The sequence below is a fragment of the Cryptotermes secundus genome, unplaced genomic scaffold, assembly GCF_002891405.2.
Source record: "Cryptotermes secundus unplaced genomic scaffold, Csec_1.0 scaffold5, whole genome shotgun sequence".
Lineage (NCBI taxonomy): Eukaryota > Metazoa > Arthropoda > Insecta > Blattodea > Kalotermitidae > Cryptotermes > Cryptotermes secundus.
In genome coordinates, this window is record NW_019724742.1 from 3,798,556 (window position 1) to 3,824,171 (window position 25,616).

The window sequence follows — 25,616 nt, forward strand, 5'->3', positions numbered from 1 at the left end:
TTGTTGACAGAAGTATATGGTGATCAGTGTCTATCTCGCACGCAAGTTTTCGAGTGGTTTAAGAAGTTTATGGAGGGTAGGAAAAACGTCGGGAACGATCCAAAATCGGGCCGTCCTCCCACTGCGAAAACTCCAGAGAATGTGGAGAAGGTCGCTAGAATTGTTCGAAGAGATCGTCGACTGAGCATTCGAGCAATTTCTGAACTTACGAACATCAATAAGGAAAGTGTTAGACAGATTTTGCACGACGATCTGGGCATGAAAAAGGTGTGTGCTAAAGTGGTGCCAAAAATCCTTACCCCCCAGCAAAAGGAACATCGAGTGAATTGCTGTGTTGACACTCTTGAAAACATTGAAAATGATCCTGATTTCTTCCAAAACGTAATTACGTGTGACGAAACTTGGATTCTTCAATATGATCCAGAGACTAAGCGACAATCCATGCATTGGAAGAGCCCCAAATCCCCTAGGAAGAAGAAAGCGCGCATGAGCAAGTCCAAATTCAAAGCAATGATGATTGTTTTTTTCGATATCCGGGGGGTAATCTACATTGATTGGGTGCCTGAAGGTCAGACTGTCAATCAGGTTTATTATAAAAATGTTTTGACGTACCTCCGTGAACGTGTGCGACGAAGGAGACCAGACATGTGGAAGAATGCCTCATGGGTTCTTCATCACGACAACGCGCCAGCACACAACGCGCTATCTGTGAAGAGGTATTTGGCAAAAAACAACATTCCAGTGATGGAACATCCACCGTATTCTCCGGACCTAGCACCGTGCGACTTTTTTCTCTTCCCAAAAATCAAGTCTGCGCTGAAAGGGACCAGGTTCGAGTCCGTGGATGCAGTGAAAGCAAAAGCGACGCAACTCTTGAAGAGCATAACACAAGATGACCTGCAGCACTGCTTCCAACAGTGGAAAATTCGCATGGAGCGGTGTAGGGATCGGGGAGGGGACTACATTGAAGGGGATAACATTTCGACTGTCTGATTTTTTTTTAATAAAGGGTTAGAGCATGAATCCGGTTTCTTTATTGCCACACCTTGTATGTCATGGCTAAACCCTTAAGTGGAAATTACACATTAGATAATCACACAGACTGAAAAACTGAAGGACGTGTATATTTTTTAGTTTAATTGACAATTGGTTAAGAACCAACTCTGTTTTGTTACCGCTCATATATAATAAGATGTGATGTGCAACTTCAGAGGAGTTTTAATATTTGCAGTTTAGCCACTCAGGGCATCTATGAGAAGCAGTGGAATGGAGCACTAAACTGAGAGGAATCTTAAATGGCAGAGTTGGACACTGACATTGTTAACTTGAGGTCATGGAGATTTAACATTGAGTGAAGGAAATTCTTGAATTGAGAAACAGCATGTGGTGGTTAAACTGTAAATTTAATTTTAAATTTAACAAAGAGGTAGAGCCTGACAAGAGACTGTGTTTCTTTGCAGTTACCAATATTTGTATGGAGATAATGAGGATGAAGAGTTGGCTGTGTGTGTGGACATCAATGAATGCAGCACAGGGACTCATGCCTGTGATCTCAATGCCATCTGTGTCAATGAGCCAGGGACCTTTGCTTGCCAGTGCAAAGCAGGATACACTGGAGATGGAAGTCACTGTGAAAGTAAGTGTGAAGGTTGTGCCGGTTCAGAACTTATCTGGTTCTGATTTATCAGTTCGTTTTATTCATTTGAATTGGTTCAGTGAAAATTTAGGAGTTACTTTAACACATGGTAGGTGAAGAGAGGCTTTGTCCTGTGTGATTGGACATAGGAATGCATTGTTGGAAAAGCAGAGATGTAACAGTACCGCAGAAGGAGGCATTCTAATGGGTGGATGACTTTTAAGAGCATTTTAAATTTGACATTTATTGCTAGCCATTAATAAGAGACAGTAAATTGTTACATGTGATAATGTGTGGGATGTAATGGATTATGTATGAGTTGAAGTAGTTATTATCTGAGGTAAAAACTGTTCAGCAATGGAATGTGATTGGTTTACATAAGATTTGTATATCATGACACCTGTTTCAATTAGCCAGTTTTTAGAGGGAGTTTTAGTTCAAATTGTATGACTTACTGAATGTCACAGTGCAGTAGTCACAGCTTCTGTGTACTGTATAGAAAGTCCTATATTCAGTTTCAGGCACAGAGATGGGATATCTTGGCTGAAGTTCTCATGGTCTTTCTCAGTCCCATCTCAACAAATGCTGGAATTGTACCTTCAAGTACACCATGGCTGATCCTTCAACATCCTTCCCATTTCATCATTCTCCCAGTCAGAGCTGTAAACCAATTCTGAAATGTAAAAAAGCTATCCTTGTAACAGCCCAGGAGGCTTGTGAGACATCGGTCCTCCCACATTTTCTAGACAGTCGCCTCTGGTGGCTATGAAGTTGTTGATGGCAGCCCTTTACCCCCAGGAAGATTCCTGGCACTCATTTCTGTCAGAGGCTGAGTCAATCCCACGGCCATAGTCTTGCTGGAAAGATTAGGTCAATTGAAAAGTCCACTGACTTCAATAGAAATTAAACCTGCATCCTTCCTGCTTCTAACATAGTGCTTCAACCAACTATGCTGTAAATTTGGAAATTGCATATCATTTGCCTTCATGTACAGTTAATCCACAAAATTCATTTTAAGTTCCTTCAGAACATAAAATACAATTGTAATTCTGAGACTAGGTTTAGCATATCAGCATTGAGAATTAAAGCAGCTGCCTGGGGAACACGATTTTATTGATGGAACATTTTACAGAGCCTTCCCTTTGTACTCTTTTGTTTTTTAATGAAAATAAATTTATCTTGCTCTTGTTTCTTTCCATGCTGTGGCCATTCTTATACTGGTCTAAACATGTTATGGAAAAATGCAAACTAAACTTGATAATTCTGACACCAGTGAGAGATTTTATCATACTGCATGGAAATTAAATGTTATTTTGAGACTGAATGCTGTTAAGTGCTGGAGGCAACAGGATTTCTCTTCACCTAGGGTGACATTTAGGCTTAAGTGAAATCAGAGAACACTTTATGTACCATTGATTGGTAGATTGCAGATATGAACTTGATTCTTCACAGAGCTACCGAGGTGTGAAGATTTGGGCTGTCACCCTAATGCTGAATGTATTGAGAGATATCCAGGGAGCCTTCAGTGCCAGTGCCTGGCAGGATATTCAGGAAATGGATATCACTGTACCCCATCCATTGCTCGAGGTGTGTATAGCTTCTCTTAGAAAGCTTGAAGATTTTATAGCAACTAAAAGTGATAAATTATTCTCAGGTGATCAACCAAATCAGTTCAGAGTCCACTCTGATTAATGAAGCTTGTCAGTCAAGAAGATTTTATTACATAATTTGACTTGCTCCACACCTAAATACATTCAAATAGCACATTCTTTCCCACAGGTACATTCATGAGACCTCTCTGAAATATATGATAAAATAATTGATGGATAAACACGGAAAGCATTCTACAATTTTTCATGTCTTTGGTTTTATTCTCAAAACTTAGCTGCTTTAACAGGTGCCATCAAATATCGCAATGAAAAATCTTGCTCATGTAATTTTGTCAGGTGTCAGTTCTTTTGAAGGGTGAGGCTGTTTTTTTATTTTGTCAGCAGTTACACTGTATACTGTCAGTTGCCGGGATAGAGTTAATTGATGAATTGGAAAAGTAATCATAGCGTAGGCCTTGCCATAGCTCAGGTGGTTAGTTGCTGGCTTCCCACCGTGGCAGCCCGTGCTCGAGCCCTGGTCAGGTCTGTGGGATTTGTGGGGGATAAAGTGACACTGGGGTAGTTTTTCTCTGTCAATTCACATTCCACCAGTTGCTCCACAATCATCATCATCTATCATCTCGGTCTGGTACAAGAAGCCAAACAGTGGCTGCGGTACCGAATGGGCTAGATCTCATCCCATGAATAAACAATGAAAAAATAATCATAACGTAATTGAGATAGCATCATAGAGAGACTGAGAAAAATGACAAGACATTTCGGGTAGTCCTAGCCAAGGTCTGATCCAAGCACTTGCTGTTAATGAGAATGAGGGCTATCTCTTTGCCACCCTACTCACTGTCATGGTTTGAAATAATGAAATGTTGAGTTAGTAGAACTCTCATTTTCTTGATAGAAGGAAGACTGAAGGAGAGCATTTTCTGTCTAATCTACTGCTAAATCACCAGAGGCTCTTCTCCTGCCTCAAATGAGAATCCATGTTGCAAGCACTTGAAGACTAAATTTATTTCCTAGGAGCTAAGAATGAACAGCTAGCATGTTTAAGAGTTCTATCATCTGGAATATAATGCTTTACAGTCCCTGTCACAAGGCAGGTGGCTGGAATGTCCCTGCCTCTATTACTCCAAGGGGGCTTTTCCTTCCTACTTTGAAGGGCTTGAGTGCTGCTGTTGTGGAGAGGCAGTCAAATTTCTCAGGCTCTGCTGAGGGTCCACTGAGGGCAAGACAGTACAAGGTCTCTTGATGGGGCGAATAACCTGATATCTCGGTTGCAGGTGTAACAGGGTGCAGCTACAGTGCTTTAGAGGGGATTCGCTTCCTGCTTTGTAGGGCTCAGGTGCTGGGTTGTCTGCTCTCATGGATAGGCAAGGGGCCTAATGAGAGTGCATTGTGGCCAAGGCTGTAAGAGGTCTCTTAGTAGGGTGATTAACCTATCAAGAAGAAGAATTGGACTGTATAATGAAGAAGTGAGCCAGTTGAGCAGGCTCTTCTCTAAAGCACTAAGGCCTTTGCTGGAACTCATATATGGGTCCAGCTGGGGCCACCCATGTCAGTCCAGCTGTCCCTGTCAGTGAATGACAGTGACTATAGATGCCCTGCTGCCAGTAGTCCAAGAGAACATATTTCTCTGATACTGTCCCACAAGTAGTGTTATGGACATGAAGATCTTGCATTTGCATTAGTCATAAAGAATAATCTTTCAACATTGATTCATAGATATCATTAAATGTAGGGTGCACCTTGATTTCAGAAATTTTAAAATGTGGAAAACAGCGTGTCTTAAAATGTAAGAAATATGGTAATTTAAATAAATGCTTTAAAGTTTAACAGATCAGAAGCCAACATTTTTATTTCTTGAGGTAGATGATTAAAGGCTTTAATGCGTAATACATATACACCTTTCCTGTATTTTGATAGGTTGACAGTAGGTAAGTGTAAAGATTATTTAGGGATCTAGTTTTATATTTGTGAATCTCATTCACAGAATTGAAAAGACGTTTATTATTAATTGCAAATAAAATTAATGAGTATATGAACGGAGAATAAAACATCATTATCTCCAGGTTCTTTAATAAATCCCTACAAGACTCACTTGGTCCAGAATTCATAATAATTCTAATAGCCCTCTTTTGCAGTATAAAAACATTGTTGGCTCAGGAAGCGCCTCCCCAGAAAATTATACTGTAGCTCAAGATAGAATGAATGTGGGCAAAATGAATTAACTTTATAGATACAGATACAGATACAGATACTCTCCCTCAGTAGTGTACATGATACTCAGTATGTGTTTTCAGTGTGGTAGGTTTTCTGGACTGATCTTAGAAGGTTGTGGCTGGATGGAAAGACAAAGACAGAGGTGAAGATTGAAGTCTTCTGAGTTGTGGTGCTTTGTTGTCTTGTAGGCAGATACTGACATTTCCTAAGAATATACTGTCTCCATATCTTCAGGGTCAAAGCATCACACATCAGTCCTCAAGATTTTGGCAGCACACCCTTCTGATGATATCAGTATCAGTTTACAGCACTATATGTTGGAAAAATCCAGCAGTCACCAGTGTGAATTCCTCAGAACTGATTTTCTGATGTGCAGTTCTTCTGTTTACAGAAACATGTGACACAGCTAATGATTGCTCTCCGTATGGGGTGTGCACCTTCAGTGATGCAGTGAATCATCACATTTGCGTTTGTCTGCCCGGCTACACTGGCGATGGCTATAACTGCTCCGATACGTCACTGTACAATGAAACACGTGATGGAATTTCACCAGCTCCTGTCTGTTTATTTAGAGTCTGTTGGTGTCCATCTGGGTACGAGCTTCAGGACAATACCTGTGTGGGAAAGGAAGAAGAGCCAGCTGAAGAAGCCACAGATAGAGACATACAATGTAATTACAATATTCACAATTCATCTTAAGCTTCTTCAGTGCTGCAACATTTCACTTACTGCAAGTGGCACAAGTCATGTATTGAGGCTGGACAGGCTGGTAAATAGGATCTAAGAGCCTGTGATGATGATATATTAATACAACTAGCGACTAGCTCTATCACTTGGGCTCAACTGAATGGGTTCCAGCTGAAGACAGAAGCAAAATCCAGTCTCTGAGACTTTATGTGCTCTAAATAAAAACAGGAGTATGGATAATGTTCAGAAACACAGTAGTTGACTGGTAAATGTTAGTATTTTGTATAAATTTCCATTAACAATTCCATGTTGCAGATGTTTATAAAAATTCTAATGTCTTATTCTTTTTTCATCTGAAGTTTCAACTTTCTTTTGTGTATTGTAACATCATCAGTCAAGTGCAGTAAAATACCACCTCTTGCCATTTTGCATTCCACAAGAACTAAGTGGGGAGGAATATAAATGAGTGGCACATGGCAGATGGCTGATGTCAGATGTATTACATAGGACAGGTAGCTAGGAAGGCCCTTCCAGAATATGTCAGAAGTGACATGCAAGGGAAAGTCTCAAGTGTGGAATATGTTGTATATGAGGGGCAGTCAAATGAAAATGGGTCAGAGGCAAAAACACATTAAAGAACATTTCTTAGCTCAAAAATAATCTTCAGTGTTACCAACTTGTGCGCCATGTGAGTTATGCGTGGTGACCTGTTTTCATTTGACTGCCCTATATACAACAGACTGGCAGGAAATTGCTCTTGGAATATGCTGGCAATGACATCCTCTGCTTCACCCTGAAGAGCTTCAAAGGCCAGACCCAAATTGTACTCGTATGGTTAATGTTCCAGTGTCATGCAACATTGTAAACACCTGCCATCCTCACGCACAGTGCGTGTACATCCCACCAAGAGGGCAGTATCAGTGCCAGTGTAATGCGGGATACGAAGGTGATGGTTATGAATGTGCAGAAATTGGTAAGCTTTCAATCTGCTCTCCTTTGTTAAATACAGCGTATGAGATCACCATCAGTGTGCATTGCCTCTTCACGCTCTTGAACCAGTTGACTGATTTTCATGATATTTTGTACACACATCATACCATTCATGGTCACTCCAACTTCAATGTCATCAAGATTACTGTCTTCTGGGGTGTGATACTGTGTAGTCTGGCAGAAGTTCACCAACATCTGGAGGAACATGCTGCCTCCAGCTTCAGCACTGAAGAGTGACTAAGTGACTAACCAGTAAGAAATAGGTGGCATCCAGAGTATGCTTGGTGTCTGCTCCTTGCTGGTTACTTTTGCTTCACATACTCTTTGGCCCTTAGGAAGGAGGCATTACACTGCTCCAAAATACTTCTGAACTTCTCAGAATTACTGGGTTTTTGGACTTTATCAATTGTCTGGTATTCTGGAAACTAGAAAACGCAATGTTTTGGAAACTAGATCTGTTTCCATCTTCAGGTGAGGGACGAGACACTACTCTGTTGAGTCCCTTAGAAAGACCTAACCACAGTCACGGTTAGCTCTTTCTAGGGGACCCAATAGAATAGGTGTTTCCCCTCTTTACCTGAGTATGGAAACATATCCAGTTTCTGAAATGTTGTGCTTCCTAGCTTCTAGAATACCAGACAATGGACAAAGTCCCAAAACCCAGTAATTATGAGTGTTATACACCAATACATCATTGTCAGAACTCTTTAGAATCTGTTGGTGAACTTCTGCTGAACTACCATCAATCATCCCAGAAAACATTTATCTTCATGGTCACTGGTGTAAGAACCTCATATCCAATGTCCTAACTTTCTGCAATTATTGAAGATATAATGGCACCGGTAGTACTCAATATAGGATCCTGAAATTATGTTTAGTAATAAGTGTTTGGAAAGTATGAAACTATTGTTAGGTAATTTTTTTAATATTATAAAGGAACATGACAATCGTGCAAAAATTTTTATGAGGCAATAACTAAGGGGCAACTGGGATTAGAAACATGAAATTATTTTTGAAGGTACAGCAGAAATATGTCATTAAAGAAACAGAGTATGACTTGGCTTATATCCTATCCACATGGATTTAGAAAGAATTTCTCTAATGCTGTGGTGTTCATGTAAATGGCTCATATGACAGAGAGAGTCCAGAAGAATAGTCTTAGTTATTGTGCCACACTCTCCTGAGTTACAAAGTTCAGGGTAGGCCTGTCTAGAGTTTGGAACAAATTATTCGAAGTGCCAAACTGTTCACATACTGTAATCTGTTATTGTTGTACAGATGTCTCCTGCTTACAAGTTGACATTTGTGATATTCATGCTACTTGCACATATAACGAAGCAAGAGGCAAAGCAATATGCATATGCAACCCAGGATACCAGGGTGATGGAATTCTCTGCACTGCAACAGGTATATATATATATATCCCATTCACTTTGTTACAAATTGAGTGGGTGAACGTGGGTTACAAAAGGTAAAAGGCTCTTGAGTTCTGACCCTCAGAATTATGTCTTCCTTGTTTTTGTAGTCCCTACTAAATATCCTTACTTCCTAATAATTTTTCTTTCATCATTTTATAAGTAAAAGCCAGTTTGATGTGTATTTTTGCCCACAGAAAATGCAGACTTTAAAGTATTGTGGCACTCACTCATTCACCTCCATCTTTAATGCAACTTAAACTATTCACAGTCTCTCTTTATTAAAATAACATTAAAATAACATCAATTGCTACATGTTTGAGCCCTACTTGGACATCTTCAGGCAATTATTCACATTTTTGAAACCATTACACTGCACTGCTGCTGCATATCATTGTTCGTTCTAAAATGTGTTTGTTTGAGAATAAAACCCTCTGAGAATAAAACTCACTCCATTCTGTATAATTTTCCTTTTGTGGCAGTTTTCATGTTTGTGCCTCTTTTGGATGTACAGTAAAGTCTCGGTAATCCTGCTGTGTGCTAGTCTGACATACGTGTATCCAGCAACCTGGCATCATGCACCAGACAGGCATCCACAACCATGTGCAAGTTTCTACAGACAGCAGAGGCCGACTTACATTCCATCAAGCGTGACAGACTGATTCGTTTAGACCCTTGCTAGTGCACGGTGTTTCAGTTCTTCAGTACTAAACATCCTGTACAGTACTTTTCATACAATGTTGGATTTAATGTGTGCTGAAGATGTCCAGTTCTGACAAACTTAAATATAAAAGTTAACTTTAAGTGCAAACTTGTTAATTTGGCTAAAGAGTATGATGTTGGACATGCTGTAATATATGATATCAGGAAAAATAGAAGATTGAGTGTTTTGTGAAAAGTTCTAGAAGAGGCATTTAGAAGCAAAAGATAGAAAAATATTGACGTTCCCTTGTAAACATGCAGTGAAATGAAGCCCAAAATATTGAATTAATGGACAAAAATTCAGAGTGCACATTTATATATGTAAAATAAATTATAATAAATTCTGTTAAACGATTATCAATTCTGAAACTTCTGTGTTGTGCAGTACAACTTAATAAATTTGTTCCCAATTTTACCAGTAATCTGTTGTTATCGGTAATCCAACGGTACCTTGGTCCCATATATGTTGGATTACCAAGATTCTACTGTATGTTCTCACTAGTTGGGTGTATGTCCATTGTATCTTGCATTAAAAGCAAAGGTAAATAAGTGAGTGAAATGTCAATGCAACAGGATGCTGAAATGTAATATTAAAGTGCTGTGGTCTTGTACACAGTGGAGCCCCATTTGAGTTTCCTTGCTTCAAGGCTTTCCTCATTTAATATTCAGCTTTACTGATCCCAAGCCAATAATCTTAACATTAAACACCTCCATTTAAAATATTTCTCAATTTACTGTTCAAATCCACTGCTTCTGAAAACACCTGGCATGGGTTTTTACCCAGTGTGTTCAACAGTTATTCTAAGTGCCTAACATAGGGCGTTACTTATCACATGGCTTGATACATTGTTCAGAAACACATGCACAGATTTTTTATCCTATGTTTAAATAATAGTTCTAAAGGCTTTAAATGATAGAGACCTAATTTGTTTATTTTAAAGAAGAGTGAGGGAGGGAATGAGGGGGAAATGGACAAATAAAAGGGATGGTAAAGCACTCTGATAGAAATAAAGAAAGGCAGTAAGGGTACAAATGGATACAGGAAAGAGAGAGAATACAAGAAAAAGGTAATTTTTCCCAAGAGACTGAACTTGTACATGACCAGATGATCAGATGCCTGGAGATTCCTTTGTGGTTATTCTAGTCCATCCACGAAAATGCTGAGAAAATACCACATGTTATATCATGGCCATTTTACTTCATATACAGTACAGTACAGTACAATACAACACAATACAATACAATACAATACAATACAATACATCTCCGACCACCACGATAATGTTACTGTTTATCATTGATAGTAAATTACATTTGTAATTGATACAGTTCATGTGTGAATTCTATATCCATAAAAGCCAGTGTATGTATGTTTGCCTGGGACATGCAAGTGCTGATTGATCACTGAAATCCTATGTAGGCATGTATTATTACAGTTACACGTTTTTGTTAGTGTTCAGAATTTCATGTTGTAAGTAAAATGTATGTACTCTATAAACAATAACGATATATATATATATATATATATTGTGACATGTTGCGCAACGGAGAACCCCTCCCTACCCAGCAGCAACGTGGCAACTCAGGCCACAGTGACGTGGTGGATGAGTCAGCGCTCCCCTCCCCCCCTCCTCCGCACGGTAACGTTACGCGCAACGCGCGGTGACGTAAGACGGCGCGAGGTAACAGTGTTGCTAGGCTATATGCAAACACGGTGATGCGGCACTGCTTCCTACTGTGACGTGGCATGCAACAGGCAACAGCGAACAGAATAAAAGCCGGCTGAGCAGCAAGCGAGAGTTAGTCTGTGATCACCAGTTCTCAAGGCAGCTACCTATGAGTTAGTTCCGAGAGAGTTCTGAGTTAGCCAGCAACCAGTCAGTTGTATTCTGGCATTTGCAGTGTAGTATTTGTGATACTGCCGATGGCAGTAATTGTCAGATTGTAATTTGGGTTATTGTAAGCGTGAATGTGAAATAAAATTTGCTATATCAAATATGGCGTGAAGTTATTTGTCGCGTTATACACCCAACACATGACAATATGTATACTTTATGTGACAAAAAGATTTTCTTTGAATTTTCAGTGGCCACTATACCAGCATTATGTAATCATTTCTTCATTTATAGGATTTTTATGCAAAATATTGTCAATTATTATCTGATATTTATAAATATCTAAGCCATATATGACATGTGAGCTGAATTATCTTGTCAAGTTTTGTGTTCATTGGTCTCAGGTCCTATTGCAGACTCAGTAAAACACAACTTTTTTTAAATTAATTGCTGCCGTGCTGTTCAGTTGCATTGTTTTCAACAGATGAATGTTCCTCACCTGAGGATTGTGGCAGCAACGCACGGTGTGTCTGGAGCAACGTACATGAGCATTATGAATGTGTTTGTAATCCTGGTTACAGCAGAGAAGGTCCTGTTTGTGTGACTCTGAAAGGTCTGTAAGTAAACGTATGTAGGTGTGTACTATGGCCACAATTTCCAAAACAATGATTTATTACCATCTTTCTTGAAAGAATTTATAAAAGGCAAGAAAGCTAGTATCCCCTGTTCTGTGATGAGTCTAAAATAATCAGATGCAATTTACTTTCTGATGGAGAGGGTTCCCAACTAGCTAAACATACAGTGAACTTACATAACCTGTGCTAACCATTTTTTGTATTTTTTACACTTAATACATTGTGATGTATTGATTTATGACACCATGTAGTCTAATACATAGTTGCCAATATTTTGGAGAAATCTTTCCCCTTCTGCACCAACCCTGAAAGAAATTAAATGTGAAATGACACTGATGCAGTATATTAATCGATTCATAGCATGCCACATTGCGAATACATACATGAAACAGTATTGCGAGTGCTAAATATAACTTGTACTGCCCAGACAGAGACATATAATGCAGTGAAGAGTAGCAACCTGTTTTCTGTTAGGAAAGAAATATTAACAGTGGATATAAGATTTGAAATTTTCATGACAGTGACTGTTCAGAGTGTAATTGTAGGCTGTGACCCTCTGTAGTCTTGTAGATGGATACCTGCAACCACAATCTAATGGTGTCCAGTGATCATGACTGGATCATTCTAATGGTCAGAACTGATTAATATCCTTATACCAGATGGTGGAAACTGATCCATTTTCCAAAAGTATTTAAAAAAGTCAAAGATAATGAATGCTGTTTGAAATAATGTGCTTGTTTATTGCTAGTACCTCTTATCTTGTCTATATATGTAACTGATGGGCTTGTCAAAGGAAGTGATGGGCAGAATTTGTTGTTTGAAACCAATGTACTGCTGTAGATAGCTGATACATACCTTTTCCTGCTTTTGTGCAGGTTCAGACTGCAGCATTGTTAATGACTGTGATTCGAAGGCCGAGTGCCTGCTTGATCGTGCAATGGAAGAGTATCATTGTAGGTGCAATGCTGGTTTCTCGGGAGATGGGAAGACATGTATTGCAGATCCAATTGGCTGTAATGTTATCAACAACTGCCACATTGCTGCAGACTGCGTCTATGATCAAGGTGCAGCAGGATATCGTTGCAGGTGTAGAAAGGTAAGGGCAGGCCTGCATCAGGTTGTATAAATATATATTTTTATCAAGAGAACATCTAGGCACTTCCTGTCATTTTCACATTTCTGTGTTACAAAGATCAAAATATTGTAACATGTAGACCCATTGCCAAGTAAAAGCTGTGTAAACAGGTGACAGTATGACAAGCATTGCTAGAGAACAGCTCTGTGGACATGTTGTTTCCCCATAAATGAGAAATCATGCAGTAACGGAATAGATGTTTTCTGTGAGGTCTGTGCCAGTCTATGTAATGAGGACTAGTAGTTAAGTAGTTGTTGAGAATGTGTGATGTCTTCCTTTCTATAGCCATTATTTAGTGTTATATTAATAATAGTATTTAATTCTTTGTTTTTAGCATTTTCCTCAAGGAGCAGTGTAAGAAGTCTGTGTATCCAATTTTTATATGCTGGCAATTTTTGTTTTTTAGGGTGGCATGATTTATTATTTATTGTTATGTCTGTCATTGTGGGTTTTCTGTATATTTCCATTTCTATTTGTCTGTGTCCATTAAATATATTTAAGTCCAAGTAAGCTAAATTTTTAAACACTTTAAAAGTTTTAATACCAGGAAGGCTGCTGTGATTGTGAAAAGTTGAATATTGTATACATTGTGTATTCCAGGCATTATGTGTGTATGTCATTTAGCAATCAGAACACCTATTGTGATGGTGGTTTCTCTCTCTCTCTCTCTCTCTCTCTCTCAAGTCTCAATTCTGAGACAGTAAAATATGGTCGCGAGTCCCAAGGGACTCAGACCTGACAAAGACTGCGCTGGCAAGAGCCAGCAGCATATACAAAAGACAGACCCGTCCTCTCGTCAGAGAAGGCACCCCACAGAAACAAGACTGTAACTGTCAAACGATAATAATTAATATCTGGTCATGAGCCCCAAATGTAGCTCGACACCAAGACTTACTGACTGACTGACCGTCAGTCGCAATGTAACTCTGACTCTGACTCTGACTCTGACTCTGAGTAGTTGTTGAGTCAGTTGAGAGTTACACCTGTTAGAAGTGAGCAGCTGGTAGCTGAGGCTAGGGACAGCTGGGGAATCCAGAGGAAGGGGAATGTCTGCCATTGGAAACCACTACCAAGCAACAGCTAGTGAAGATTGAAAAGGCTTCATGTGTGCTGTAGTTACACTGATCTTCTTAATGTGTAACTCAGACTGTCATAGTTATTTGTAGTACCACTTGTTTCAAATTTCAGTAAATCTAATTACTAATCCAAACCCCATCTATAGTCACTTGATCATGTGACATTTATTAGAAGACAAATAGGTTCTGAATAACCTACATCTCTTGAGACATTTGTGTTTAGTTCCTCTCCTTTCTTAAATAAAGAAGGTGGGCTTCTGAGATCACTGTATGCCTCACATTTGTCTGTGTGGCCCCCCTTCCAACTTTTCAACCAGATGATCAATTTTCACAAAACTTGATATGAAAGTTATGCCATTGCAAGCCACCTCAGCATCATACTTTTAATTTCATGCAGTTTGTAGTAACAGTGTGACTGATATGCAGGGACAACATTAGCACCACTCACTTTAGTGTCCTGAAGTTGTGTATGGTCATAAACCTCACTGCTTTGATTTAGAAAATATTAAAAGAGAAGTCCATGATTTATTTAAACCGTCTTGTAGTGCATACACTCATTTATCTCCTTCTCTCCCTCGCACTACATGTTTTGGCATAATAATGCCATCTTCAGGTGCTTACCATGTATTGGTATACGCTTCTAGTATGACTACTATTACTAATGTAAGCACCTGAAGATGGCATTATTATGCCGAAACATGAAGTGCAAGGGAGAGAAGGAGATAAATGAGTGTATGCAATACAAGACGGTTTAAATAAATCATGGACTTAAATCAGTGCAACAGGACGCTAAAATATAACATTATTAAAAGAGAAAACAACCTGTGTTATTTAAATCTCAAAAATGGAAGTTACACAATATAGCTATAATATTGATGAAAATAACTTTATTTTTCAATATAAACCCAGTCTCTCTCATGGGTTTTCTTCCAGCATTGTGCCAAAGTGTGTGTTCACACTCTGTATGCTTGACTACTGTCATCATATTGATGTTCCTACATGTCATCTTCACTTTGTCCAGTAATCTGCCAGAAAGCTGAACATTGCAGTCCATCCAAATGGTTGACATGTCCTCAATATTGCTCATACAGAGCCTGATATTGTCACAGAGGGACAGTTTCATTCTTTGTGTGTTCACATTGAAATCTGAGTTCTCCATGATCTCTGGAAGCAAGAAGTTGACAAGAATCGCACCATAATTATCCCAAAATGAATGTGGCCATGGTTTTTCCTGGTTGCAATGCACCACTGAATTCCTTTTGGAATGGAGAATTTGTACAGTGTTATGCCATTTATTGTCCCTTGAACTGAGGTTCTGGATGGTGAACAATGAAAAATGTTACAAACTTTGTTGCACATTTTTCCAAGATCTATTGCATATGCTTTTCAAATGGAAGCATTGTTACACCCACCTGATTACTGGTATTAGGAAATTGAAAAATACATAATTTGGATGGCTTCCAATGGCATGAGATTCATACTAAATTTTATGAAAACCAATAGTTTGTTCAAAAGTTGAGATGGGTTACACAAACTTTCCTACACAGACAACACTGAGAATTTATGAGCCTACTTTATTTCCTGAAGAAGGAAATATAGACTAAATAATGGGATTTATCACCAATTCATCTGTTATGTTATTTGGGTGAGGATCAGCTTGATCCATACACAATATGCAGAAACATGTTGGATGGGTAGATGGACCTCGAGAATTTTACACATTATAGACTGTTATAATTCCACGTGGTAATATTTATTTTATTATATTCTGCAGGGCTATAATGGAAATGGACTGCAATGCACACCAGAGTTTTCCTGTCAGCAAGATCCAAATTTATGCGGGGCTGATGCTAGTTGTGTTCCCACAACTTCAGGCCAGTATGAATGCCAGTGTAATGAAGGTTTCACAGGAAATGGAATTGTGTGTAAAGGCATGTATCTGTACAGTATAATAATAATATTTTTTTAATAATTTATTCTTATATTCAAGTAGATCCAATTACAGGGCAAGAAACAAGTTGTCACACCACTGGATATAGAATATGTCAAAAATCAAAACAGATGTTCCAACCAATCACTGGAACAAGTCAAAATAACATAATACAAAACACAGACAACGCAGTCACTAAACATAATAAAATGTGACTACAACAAGACTTAAATACTAGATGAAAACATATTAACCTTTTATTTTATAAAATTCATCCAGTTTATAAAAACAATGCATATGAATGGATATTCTCAATAAACAACACAATATCAAATAATGTATGTTACATCACTCACACATAAAAAGAAAAGCTATAAAAACATCTAACATGCATGAACAATAAATGGAATAAATAACTTCTCTCAAGTGTACTAAAAATTATTATGGTAATAAATACATTCATAAATAAATAAATCAATTCATAAAACAACAAGAGATTGTATGTTAAAATAAATAAAAATCATAGTTGGTATGAATGCAGATCTAAAATAGATGATTATTATGTATATATTTTTAGTTAGTTAATAGGACTTGTTAAGGTTAATTTTAGATACTATTTATAAGAACCAAGATCACCCCTTGTGTTCCATTCATAATATTCTGTGGGAACATCCCACATTATCACGCATTTCTGCAACGCTCGCTCTTCACATCACTTTTCACCATCACGCGTGCTAACCAATCAGATTGCTTCAAACGTTCGCATTTATACTGCGCTTGCTGCTAGCCCGCATCTACACCATTACACACGCTAGCCAATCAATTCTTCCTCCTCAATTTGAAGTTTCGCTCCGCCCACCGAGCAGTGTATAAAAAGGGGCAGCTCCAACGCCGAGTCATTCAGTTGATCATCAGTCTACGATCAAGCCACAGCAAGCAACATCAGCCAGCAGGCTTCGTCGCCAGCGCTCGGTCTTCTGAGGCATCGGCAGGCTGCGCCAGGCACGACTACCTCGGCCCTCCGGCTCTCTCACACCCGACTCACTGGGGCACCGCGCCTGGACTCTCCGGTGGTCGTGTTACTGTCCGACTCACTGGGCATCTGGCGTAGCCACTGCCTCATAACTCCTGCGACCGCGCTCAACAACTAGCCTTTCACCAGCAGCCGCCGCGCTGTGATCAAGCAACCTCCAACTCACGCTGCCGCATGGCAACAAAGCAACCTCCAGCCACGGCCGCACTGCGGCCAGGCCACTCACCGCAACTAGCCTCTCTCCTTACCGGCGCGCGCCGCGCTACCTCTCCGATCAAGCATCTCAGCAACCACGGTCCTTTTCAGGACCAGCAAACTGTTCCGAAGAAGTGGGTTGTCATCGGAGTAATGAGAAAACTACATAAGATCCCCACAATTCATTTAAGGAATAAAATGAACCAGCAAGAAGAAATGCTTTTAGAGTCTGTTTGAATTTAGTAATATCATTTAATAGATTCCTGATGCCTTGTGGTAGATTATTGAATATCCTAATTCCTGAATAATATACACCCTTCTGCACTTTAGCTAATTTATTACTTGGAAAATGTAAGTCAAAACCGTGTCTGGTGTTAATGCTGTGTATAGCAGAATTAAATTTAAATATATCTAAATTCTTAACAACAAAAATTGATGAACAGGTGAACAAGATATGAACAGGGAGGATGGCTTCTACCTAAGTGAGTCATCATCTCCCTGAAAGATGGTAGAGAGCCTCCCTCACAGGATTTTCTAGATGGGTTATCTATTGAGACAGGCATGGGCACACTGCCCTTATTGGGGTACTGACTCTGTGCTCTCCTAGCACCCATCAATTTTGAGCTCTTCTTTACTTTTCTGGCCCACACTATATATCAGCAATTGCACATATATGACTTCTCTACCTTCCTACTCAGTTCTCTGTCCACCACACACATTTATGGTTTTCACCTGTGTTCCAGTGCCTGCACAAATGACCCTTTTCAGGGTGCAGCCTTGTAACACTTCTCTTGTCCCTGTTTGTTCACTCTCTTTCTCAGAGTGAGCAAACAGGAACTGATCAGTTGCATTGAAAGTTGCTTCCTATTTTGTATAATTCTGCATGTTTCTGCCTGTGGCTTGCTGCTTACTTCATGCTGGCTTCTTGCTTGGCTTACTCTTTGACCCTGAAAATGGAGATCATATGTTCCTCTGAAATGTTCGTTGACTTCAGTGGCTAGATCTGAGAACACAGAACTCTTCATAATCACTGCTGTGAGGAACTTGAAATGAAATTGTATTATTCTTGCTTGATTTCAGCAATACCAAAATATGAAGGAAATTTCCTACTACTGAATCAAGGCATGGCAACATTGCGGATACCGTACAACCCCACATCAAGCAATCCAGGCCAACCAATTGCAATTCAGTATTTTCAGATGGCAATAGGTATGTTGCAACCATAATACAACTGTTTTCATAAGAGAAACTGGAGCCTTTCTTTCCAGGACAGTGTGTTGAATGCGAAGTGTTTTGTATAAGTGTGTTGGAATTCAGTGCAGTCTAATGTAGGTATAGTCAGTTTTACACATTTTTATGCCTCACAAAATTCTGTGCTTTACCCACATAAATTTGTAGTAGCATTAGTAAGTGCCAATATTGCGCTAGGATCGACTGAGCCTCTAACAGAAATGAGTACCAGAAATCTTCCTGGGGGCAAAGTGTGGCTGGCGCATAAGCCTGAAAATTTAGATGAATAATTGAATAAATTACTTTGTACAAAATTAATCTCATTACATACCTCGTAGAGCTGTCTAAAATGTTTATATGTTGTGCTTTTAGGAATTGATGTAGACTGTCTGGAGGGGCGAGTCTACTGGAGTGACATTGCTGGTCAGAGTATAAAGAGCTCAGAATATGATGGAACTGATATACAGAACTTTCTCACTACAGGTATGAAGCAGACTGTCAAATTTAATGCTCCCTATCTCATACCTGGTTAGAAATTTATACTGTACTTCAAACACTTTTTTTTTTACTCTCTTCTTGCCTAAATGCTTAGAATACTCCTGTATAAACAGTCATTCCATCTTTGGTTCAGGAAAGTATTGTTTTCTTTCTGTTTCCTAGTGACATCTGTTGAGAGTTCACCAACTTCCTGATGCTTATATGTTGATTGTATGGTATAATGCACAGATGTTCCTTTCAAAATTTGCTTTTGCCCATAAAATAACATGAAAGATGTTTTTGTTACAGAAGAAGACAAAATATGAATTTACAGTTTCTTTGATTCTAGCACTATGCCCGTTGAAAAATCGGAGTCAGGATACTGGGATAGCATAGATAGTATAACAACTGCCTATGGGATGGATGACCAAGATGTCAGAGTCCAAGTGCATGTAGGGTCAAGAATTAATTGTAATTAAGTAGACACCAATATTTCAAAGGAACTTAGTGCCTCCATCTTCTACCCTGAAGATGGAGGAAGATGGAGATAACTGTCCATCAGAGTACATGGCATCGCATCCTAGAAGAGAGTAATTGTCAGTGACTTTTGTGTTCCGTGACAAGTTCCTCTTGGTTCTACAGATTTAATTATGATCACCAGTCAATGAACATTTTTTGTTGAAATTATAAATCCAAAAGTTGTTTCTGTCCCAAGGTAAAAATTTATTGTCAGGAAAGTACTTGCAATGTTCAAATTTTGACAGATATTGGTTCACCAGAAGGAATCAGCATAGACTGGGTGTCAAGAAATGTGTACTGGACAGACTCAACAAAGGATACCCTTGAAGTGGCAAACCTGGATAGCAAGCTGAGGAAGGTGATCATTTCTGAAGGACTGGTAAATCCTCGTGGAGTGGCAGTCCACCCAGCAAGAGGGTAAGATTTACCATGATTTGATATGAGCCACGAGACTGAAGGCAGTTGTACTCCTTCCAGTAGTCAGAGTAAACTCTAGTGCCTGCATGTATTCAGTCCTGAAGATACAAAATAGAATGTCTTCCAACCTGCTGTATACTGTACAGTTTTAAGGAAGTGTTCCCAAATTGAGTTCATGTAATATCCACTGACCCTGAATTACTTTTCTTATGTTGCATTTCCTGCAGCAGAAATATAATTCATCAGCTTCCACCATGCATCATGGCCTTGCAATTCTCCCAAGTTGTTGAGGATATTCCAGCATCCAGAAGTACATGAGAAGGACCACCTTGTCGATGGTAAAACATCACCATTTGAATGAAGCACTTTTCCACAGACTCCTTACCACATGATGCCTTTCATAAGCCACATGAGTGTGATGCTCTTAACTTAATTTGTGACTCCCATCCGGTCACTGGATCTGCCATACATCATTGCTACATTCAGAACACTGATAGCATTTCCCGCAAGACACTTAACTGCTGCAGCTTCTGCACAACTTGCAACTTACCGTACATCAGAAGCAAATGGTGCACATTAAGAGAGCTTGCAGTGAACCTTGACTGTGTTTAGTGTGACATGACTTGGTGATGTTTGTCTTCTTGCAAACTGAAGCATGGATAATTGTGTATTGTTCACCCATAGCAGAAAAGGATGATGACATTGCAGAGTACAATTAAGCAGGCATGTAAGATATGTACTATTAAAAATAGTGATCCTACTCAGATTTTAAGGTTTCATGTCAAATAAGTTTTCTAAAATCTTTTCAGGCCATCTGATTGATGATGGAGACAGAGGAGATCTTTGAAACATTGGTTTGTAACTCAACATATATATTTTTGACCACCCGAGAAGATTTTAGTGCAGTTATCCAAGTTTTTCTGAAGTGGTTCCATCTCTTTTTCAAAATGTTTCCCACTCCACCCAAGGGGTGCACCACCCCCATCCCATTACAGAAGTATGCAGCTTCAGCTGCAACTCCAAAATTTTCAGTTAGCAGCTACTGAAGTACTGTAACTTTTTGATATGACATCACATTATGACAAATGAACCAATGGAAAATGAAAAGCAAACATATAAATAAAAAAAAAAACAAAGCGGTCTTGTCCTCATGTGAAAATACTGAAAAAAAGAGCAGTGATAGCAAGTTATCATATAATATATTTTAGGAAGATAGACAACTGCTGAACAGAGGGAAGGAGGTGAGGAGAAGCAGGAGTGCTGCGCAGAGACTGAGCTTTATTATTCATCAGGTGTTGTCATATGAGCAGCAGAGAGGCATGGAGACTAGCTTGACACCTCATGCTGTAAAATAAGGAAGCAGGAAGCAATCATTGAATATTTTTAATGAATATAAATGGATAAAAAATAAAATCTGAACTCGCAAAATCATTACAAATTATGGCTGCATAATGTTATTTGTTGGCGAGAATGGAAGCCTTATTTTATGATTAATGACAGCAATACTTTGTATCAACATGCCCACTAATGAGGGCTAGAGTTTTCTGAGCTGTGACGCTGTGTAGTATAATAGCTGCCTAAATTGCTTCTATGATTTCTAGGCTGCCTTTGGCCTGAAGATAGAGGCAGCAGGTTCCTCTGAAACTATGGTATGATAGATCAGACTATACAGCATCACACCTCACAAATATCACACACCTGTTGGTCTCTTCTTTATCGAGCTGTGGCTAAATCTAATTACTTTAATACAGAACAAAAGTATTATAGCATGAAACTTGCTAGAGTGAAGACTATAACATTCGGGTATTTCATTTTAGTAGATCAGTCTTTTAATGGGTAAAAGCTAAAACTATCCCTGTAACAAGCCATTGAGGCCCACAGTGTTGTGATACGTCAAGGCTTCATGTTTTGTAGACAGTCTGCTCACAGATGCCGATAAAGTTGTTAGGCTGCCGTTTACCCCCAGGAAGATTCCTGGTACTGATTTCTCTTAGATTCTGAGTTGACCTGAGGGCAATGTTGTAACTGGAAGAATTAGGTCAATTGAAAATATCCAATGACATTGGCAATCAAACCCACTACCTTCTGGCTTGTAGCATAATGCTTCAACCAACTATGCTACCGCATGCCCCTCTTTTAATGGTTTGGGAGGATAATTGTTTTATTCTAATTGATCTACAGAGGGCTGCATGAGATGCATGGAGTAGCATCTAGAAACTGGGAAATCATATCACCATGTGCTTGAAGACAGAGGGAAACCAAATTTATTTAAATAATATTTTAAAGTTCAGTTACTACTTCACAGAGATTATTGCACCACCGTTAAAAAGACCAAGTATGTGCTTATGGAAGTAATCACTGTTTATTTTGAGAATCATATGATATACATCCCCTCGTTGGTGTCTCCACCTTATCGTGGTGAGGGTGTTTGAGTATGCCAAGGACCCTGAGAGCTATACCAGCGGTAGCGTAGCTACTGGCAGGGCCTCCCTTGCTGGACAGGTCAAAGGGTAGGCATCAGACGAAGAGAGACACCGAAAAATGATGCCAGAAGCAGCGTCATCAGCGGCGACTGGAAGCACAGAGAAAATGATGCTCGAGATGGTTCAAGTTCGTATAGCAACAGGCGTGACCAGAGTGGTTTGAATGGCTGTTGTACTGCGATGTGGAAAGCAAATGGAAAAACTACCACATTATCACTTTTCCTGGATAGTCTCTTTCCAAAAACAGAAGATCGCATTAAGTGGAGAAACTGCTTTGGAAGAGGCTGTGGACCTGTCATCTGACAGATTACTGATGAATGAATGAATGAATGATATACATAAACACACACTATGGACATAGTGCAGCATTTTGTAACATCAAAGCAGCTTGTGCATACAGTAATCACTGTGCTTTAAAGGTTTAATTGTTGGGTGATGTATTTACTGAGTCACATTAACTTTTCAATAAACTAACTTAAATTGTCAAATTTTTATTATCAGCTTCCTTTCGAATATTGGACCTATTGAAGCCTGTTACAGATATTACAAAACAGAATCCTTCCACTATTTTAGAAGTAATCCCAAATGTCTTTTTGCTTTTGGTTGATATTTTCAAATGTTTTTTTCTGAATCCTGTCAGAGCTTATCCTGTAAATGTGTTATTTACAGTTTCTTTCATGTTATTCAGTAAGGTACTGAAATCAGTTTCAAAATCGGCGACTGTTCAGATTGTTTAAATGATGCAGGAAAGTGTTCTGGTCAGACTGGAATCGTGAATCACCAAAGTTGGAGTGGGCAAACTCTGATGGCACTGGTCGATCTGTCTTTCTGAAGGGAGCTGCAGTGAAGCTTCCCAACTCTTTGAGCATTGACTTTGACCGGGATGAATTGTGCTGGGCTGATGCTGGGACGAAATCTATTGGTAAGAAACATCATTACTTGGAAACAGAAATACACATATGCCTTAATACTAAACTGTAATATTGTTAGCAGTGAGCTGTGACTTTACATCAGGAGGAGGCTGGATGATTATTCCTCTGGGATTTCCAGCCATAAATTCATGATTTTGTTTTGCATCTGTGTGGCATACCCTCTAATGAGATTTGAGATTCTTACAGTCGTGAATATTAATATTGTCACATGTTAGTAACTAGACATGGGGTTTGGATTGATAACTGGATTTATTTGATTCTTATACCCATAACTACAAATGATTATAACACTCTCACTAATTTACATACCCTAGAAATCACTACAACTGCAACGCACACACACACACACACGCATGCACCCGCATGCGCACACACAGAGTCTTCTGTTTGTTAACCTGTTGCCACTAGTCATTGCTGGGTAGCAGCTGCTAATAATGGAGACTCTTCATGGTCCACCATGAACTGCCACTGCTAACTTACAACTCATGACTGTCAAAGTCAAAGTTATTTATAACAGTCAGTCAGTCAGCCAGTCTATCTTGGTATTAAGCACCCATCTGGGGCCCAAGACCAGATTTTATTACTGTCAGACAGCTGCAAGTTTGTTCATGTGGGCCACCCTCTCTGACAAGAGGATGGGTCTGTTGTTTAAAACTGCTGCTGGCCCTCGCCAGAACAGTCATTCTCAGGTCTGAGTCCTGCAGCACCCATGACCATATTTTACTGTCTCAGATTCGAGACTCTTCCAGGATGGAGGTCTAGGTCCAGGTATTTATATCCCCCAGGAACAGGGTGGCCCAATTATAACCACAGACATAGGTTTTCTTTTCTTTTTTTTGTTGCCTCTTGTGAGTCACAGGGCTATGGTGGAGGTATTTGAACCCACCTCAGTGTGGGGTAACTCATGACTACTGCTGCTGATCCTTGTTATATGGGGTCAGATCAGACCAAACAGAAAATACAACAGTTCCTCTATTGTTGTATGTTGATTAATTGATGCAGAAACATGTTTACCATGTCACTGCCTCTATTCACTCCACTATTCCAGCTTTCAGCCAACATGGCACAGTGTTGTGGTCTTCTGTGGTGAGAAACCATGTATTTTGGTAGATAGGTACCAACATTTCAGAGGAAGCTACCACCTCCATTTTGAGGAGGGGAAGAGTGACCAAAACAGAGGAGAACAGTGCATGATAAAGGGAAGGGAGCATCAAGGCCAAGGCTATGACTAGACCAACTGATGGCCATGAAGAGGGCTGTTTTGTCACAGTGGAAAAAAGAAGAAGTATAAGAGAAATGGTGGTGAAGAAGATGGGTTGCAAAAAAGAAAGAAAAATATGAAATAAAGCTCCTATATATAAAAGCCTAAGGCTTGCTCTACCTCCATCATTACGAGTATAGACGTCACTTTTATTAGAAACAGTAACTGAATTGACCACGAGGTGGCAGTAAGAGAAGTTCATATGCTTCAGTTCAGTCAGCATTTCAGTCTCAACCTTTGCCAAATACAGTCAATTCTTGATTATCCCGGGGCGGATTAACTGGTTTGCAGCTTAACCGTGGATACTGAGGCTTTTTTTGAGGCTTATATGTTGTTTAATATTCATTCACTTTTGTTTCACATGGTGAGTTGTAACACGATTTTTTCACTAGTGTGAACCGAGCTCTGCATTCTTTGGTCCCATTATGCTAACACAGTGTTCTAGGGTAGGGGTGAAAGAATGCAAGGATTTGTGGAAAGTTTCAAGGACAGATACATCGCCCCAGTTAGCTTCTTTGTATCAATCTTCAAGTGCATTAGCAAAATGTCAGGGTGTAAAAGGAAGCATGTTGTGTTAAGTATTCAACAGAAAAAGGAAAATGCCGCGAGAAAGTAAATGACAATATTAAATTCTTTTAAGTGTTAAGTGTGAATATTCGTAAAAAGTGTTGGATGTTGTTGAACACTGTGATTGAAATAACTAATTCATACTTCAGTGTAATGTAAAAAAAAGTATTAAATAGGCCATGAGATGACATAAAAATGAGGTTGAATAAATTTAAATACAGGTAGGCCTATAGTATTATGAAGGTACAGTATTACAGTAGTACTTTTAATAAAATTTGTCTTAACCGGGTTTTCGATTAATCGTGATTTCCATCCCCACCATTATCCCGGATAATCGAGAGTTGACTGTACAAATTTATATTGCTGATGGCATGTATATTTCATTGATGATACTGTCACAATTTAGGGGTGACTATAGACAGGGTGTGGATGAATAAATCAATTTATTGACCACCTATACACACCACTCAAAATTACAAGTAACTACAGTGTCATTGCTAATCTTCACACTTTACAAGTCACTTCTGCAAACACCAAGCCTTCTCCAGCCTGTAGTGCCTTCAACAGCTGTTTCCTGGCAGTGGCTTCTAATAGTGGAGATTCTTCAGCTTCATGTGCTCAAGTCCCTCCTCTCCAG

General features: G+C 39.2%; 1 protein-coding gene across 3 annotated transcripts in view; it reads left to right on the forward strand.

The window, feature by feature from the left end:
* The window catches only part of LOC111862696 (nidogen), a 150,809-nt gene that overhangs the window by 118,906 nt on the left and 6,287 nt on the right, over nt 1-25,616 (forward strand). For all 3 annotated transcript variants that reach the window (XM_023848295.2, XM_023848293.2, XM_023848294.2), the window contains 12 exons: nt 1,461-1,636; nt 3,089-3,223; nt 5,852-6,130; nt 6,995-7,120; nt 8,416-8,544; nt 11,574-11,702; nt 12,600-12,820; nt 15,710-15,866; nt 18,174-18,302; nt 18,696-18,806; nt 19,565-19,736; nt 22,966-23,141. In XM_023848295.2, coding sequence (XP_023704063.1) covers nt 1,461-1,636; nt 3,089-3,223; nt 5,852-6,130; nt 6,995-7,120; nt 8,416-8,544; nt 11,574-11,702; nt 12,600-12,820; nt 15,710-15,866; nt 18,174-18,302; nt 18,696-18,806; nt 19,565-19,736; nt 22,966-23,141 — 1,940 coding nt within the window. The remainder of the gene's footprint in view (nt 1-1,460; nt 1,637-3,088; nt 3,224-5,851; nt 6,131-6,994; nt 7,121-8,415; nt 8,545-11,573; nt 11,703-12,599; nt 12,821-15,709; nt 15,867-18,173; nt 18,303-18,695; nt 18,807-19,564; nt 19,737-22,965; nt 23,142-25,616) is intronic.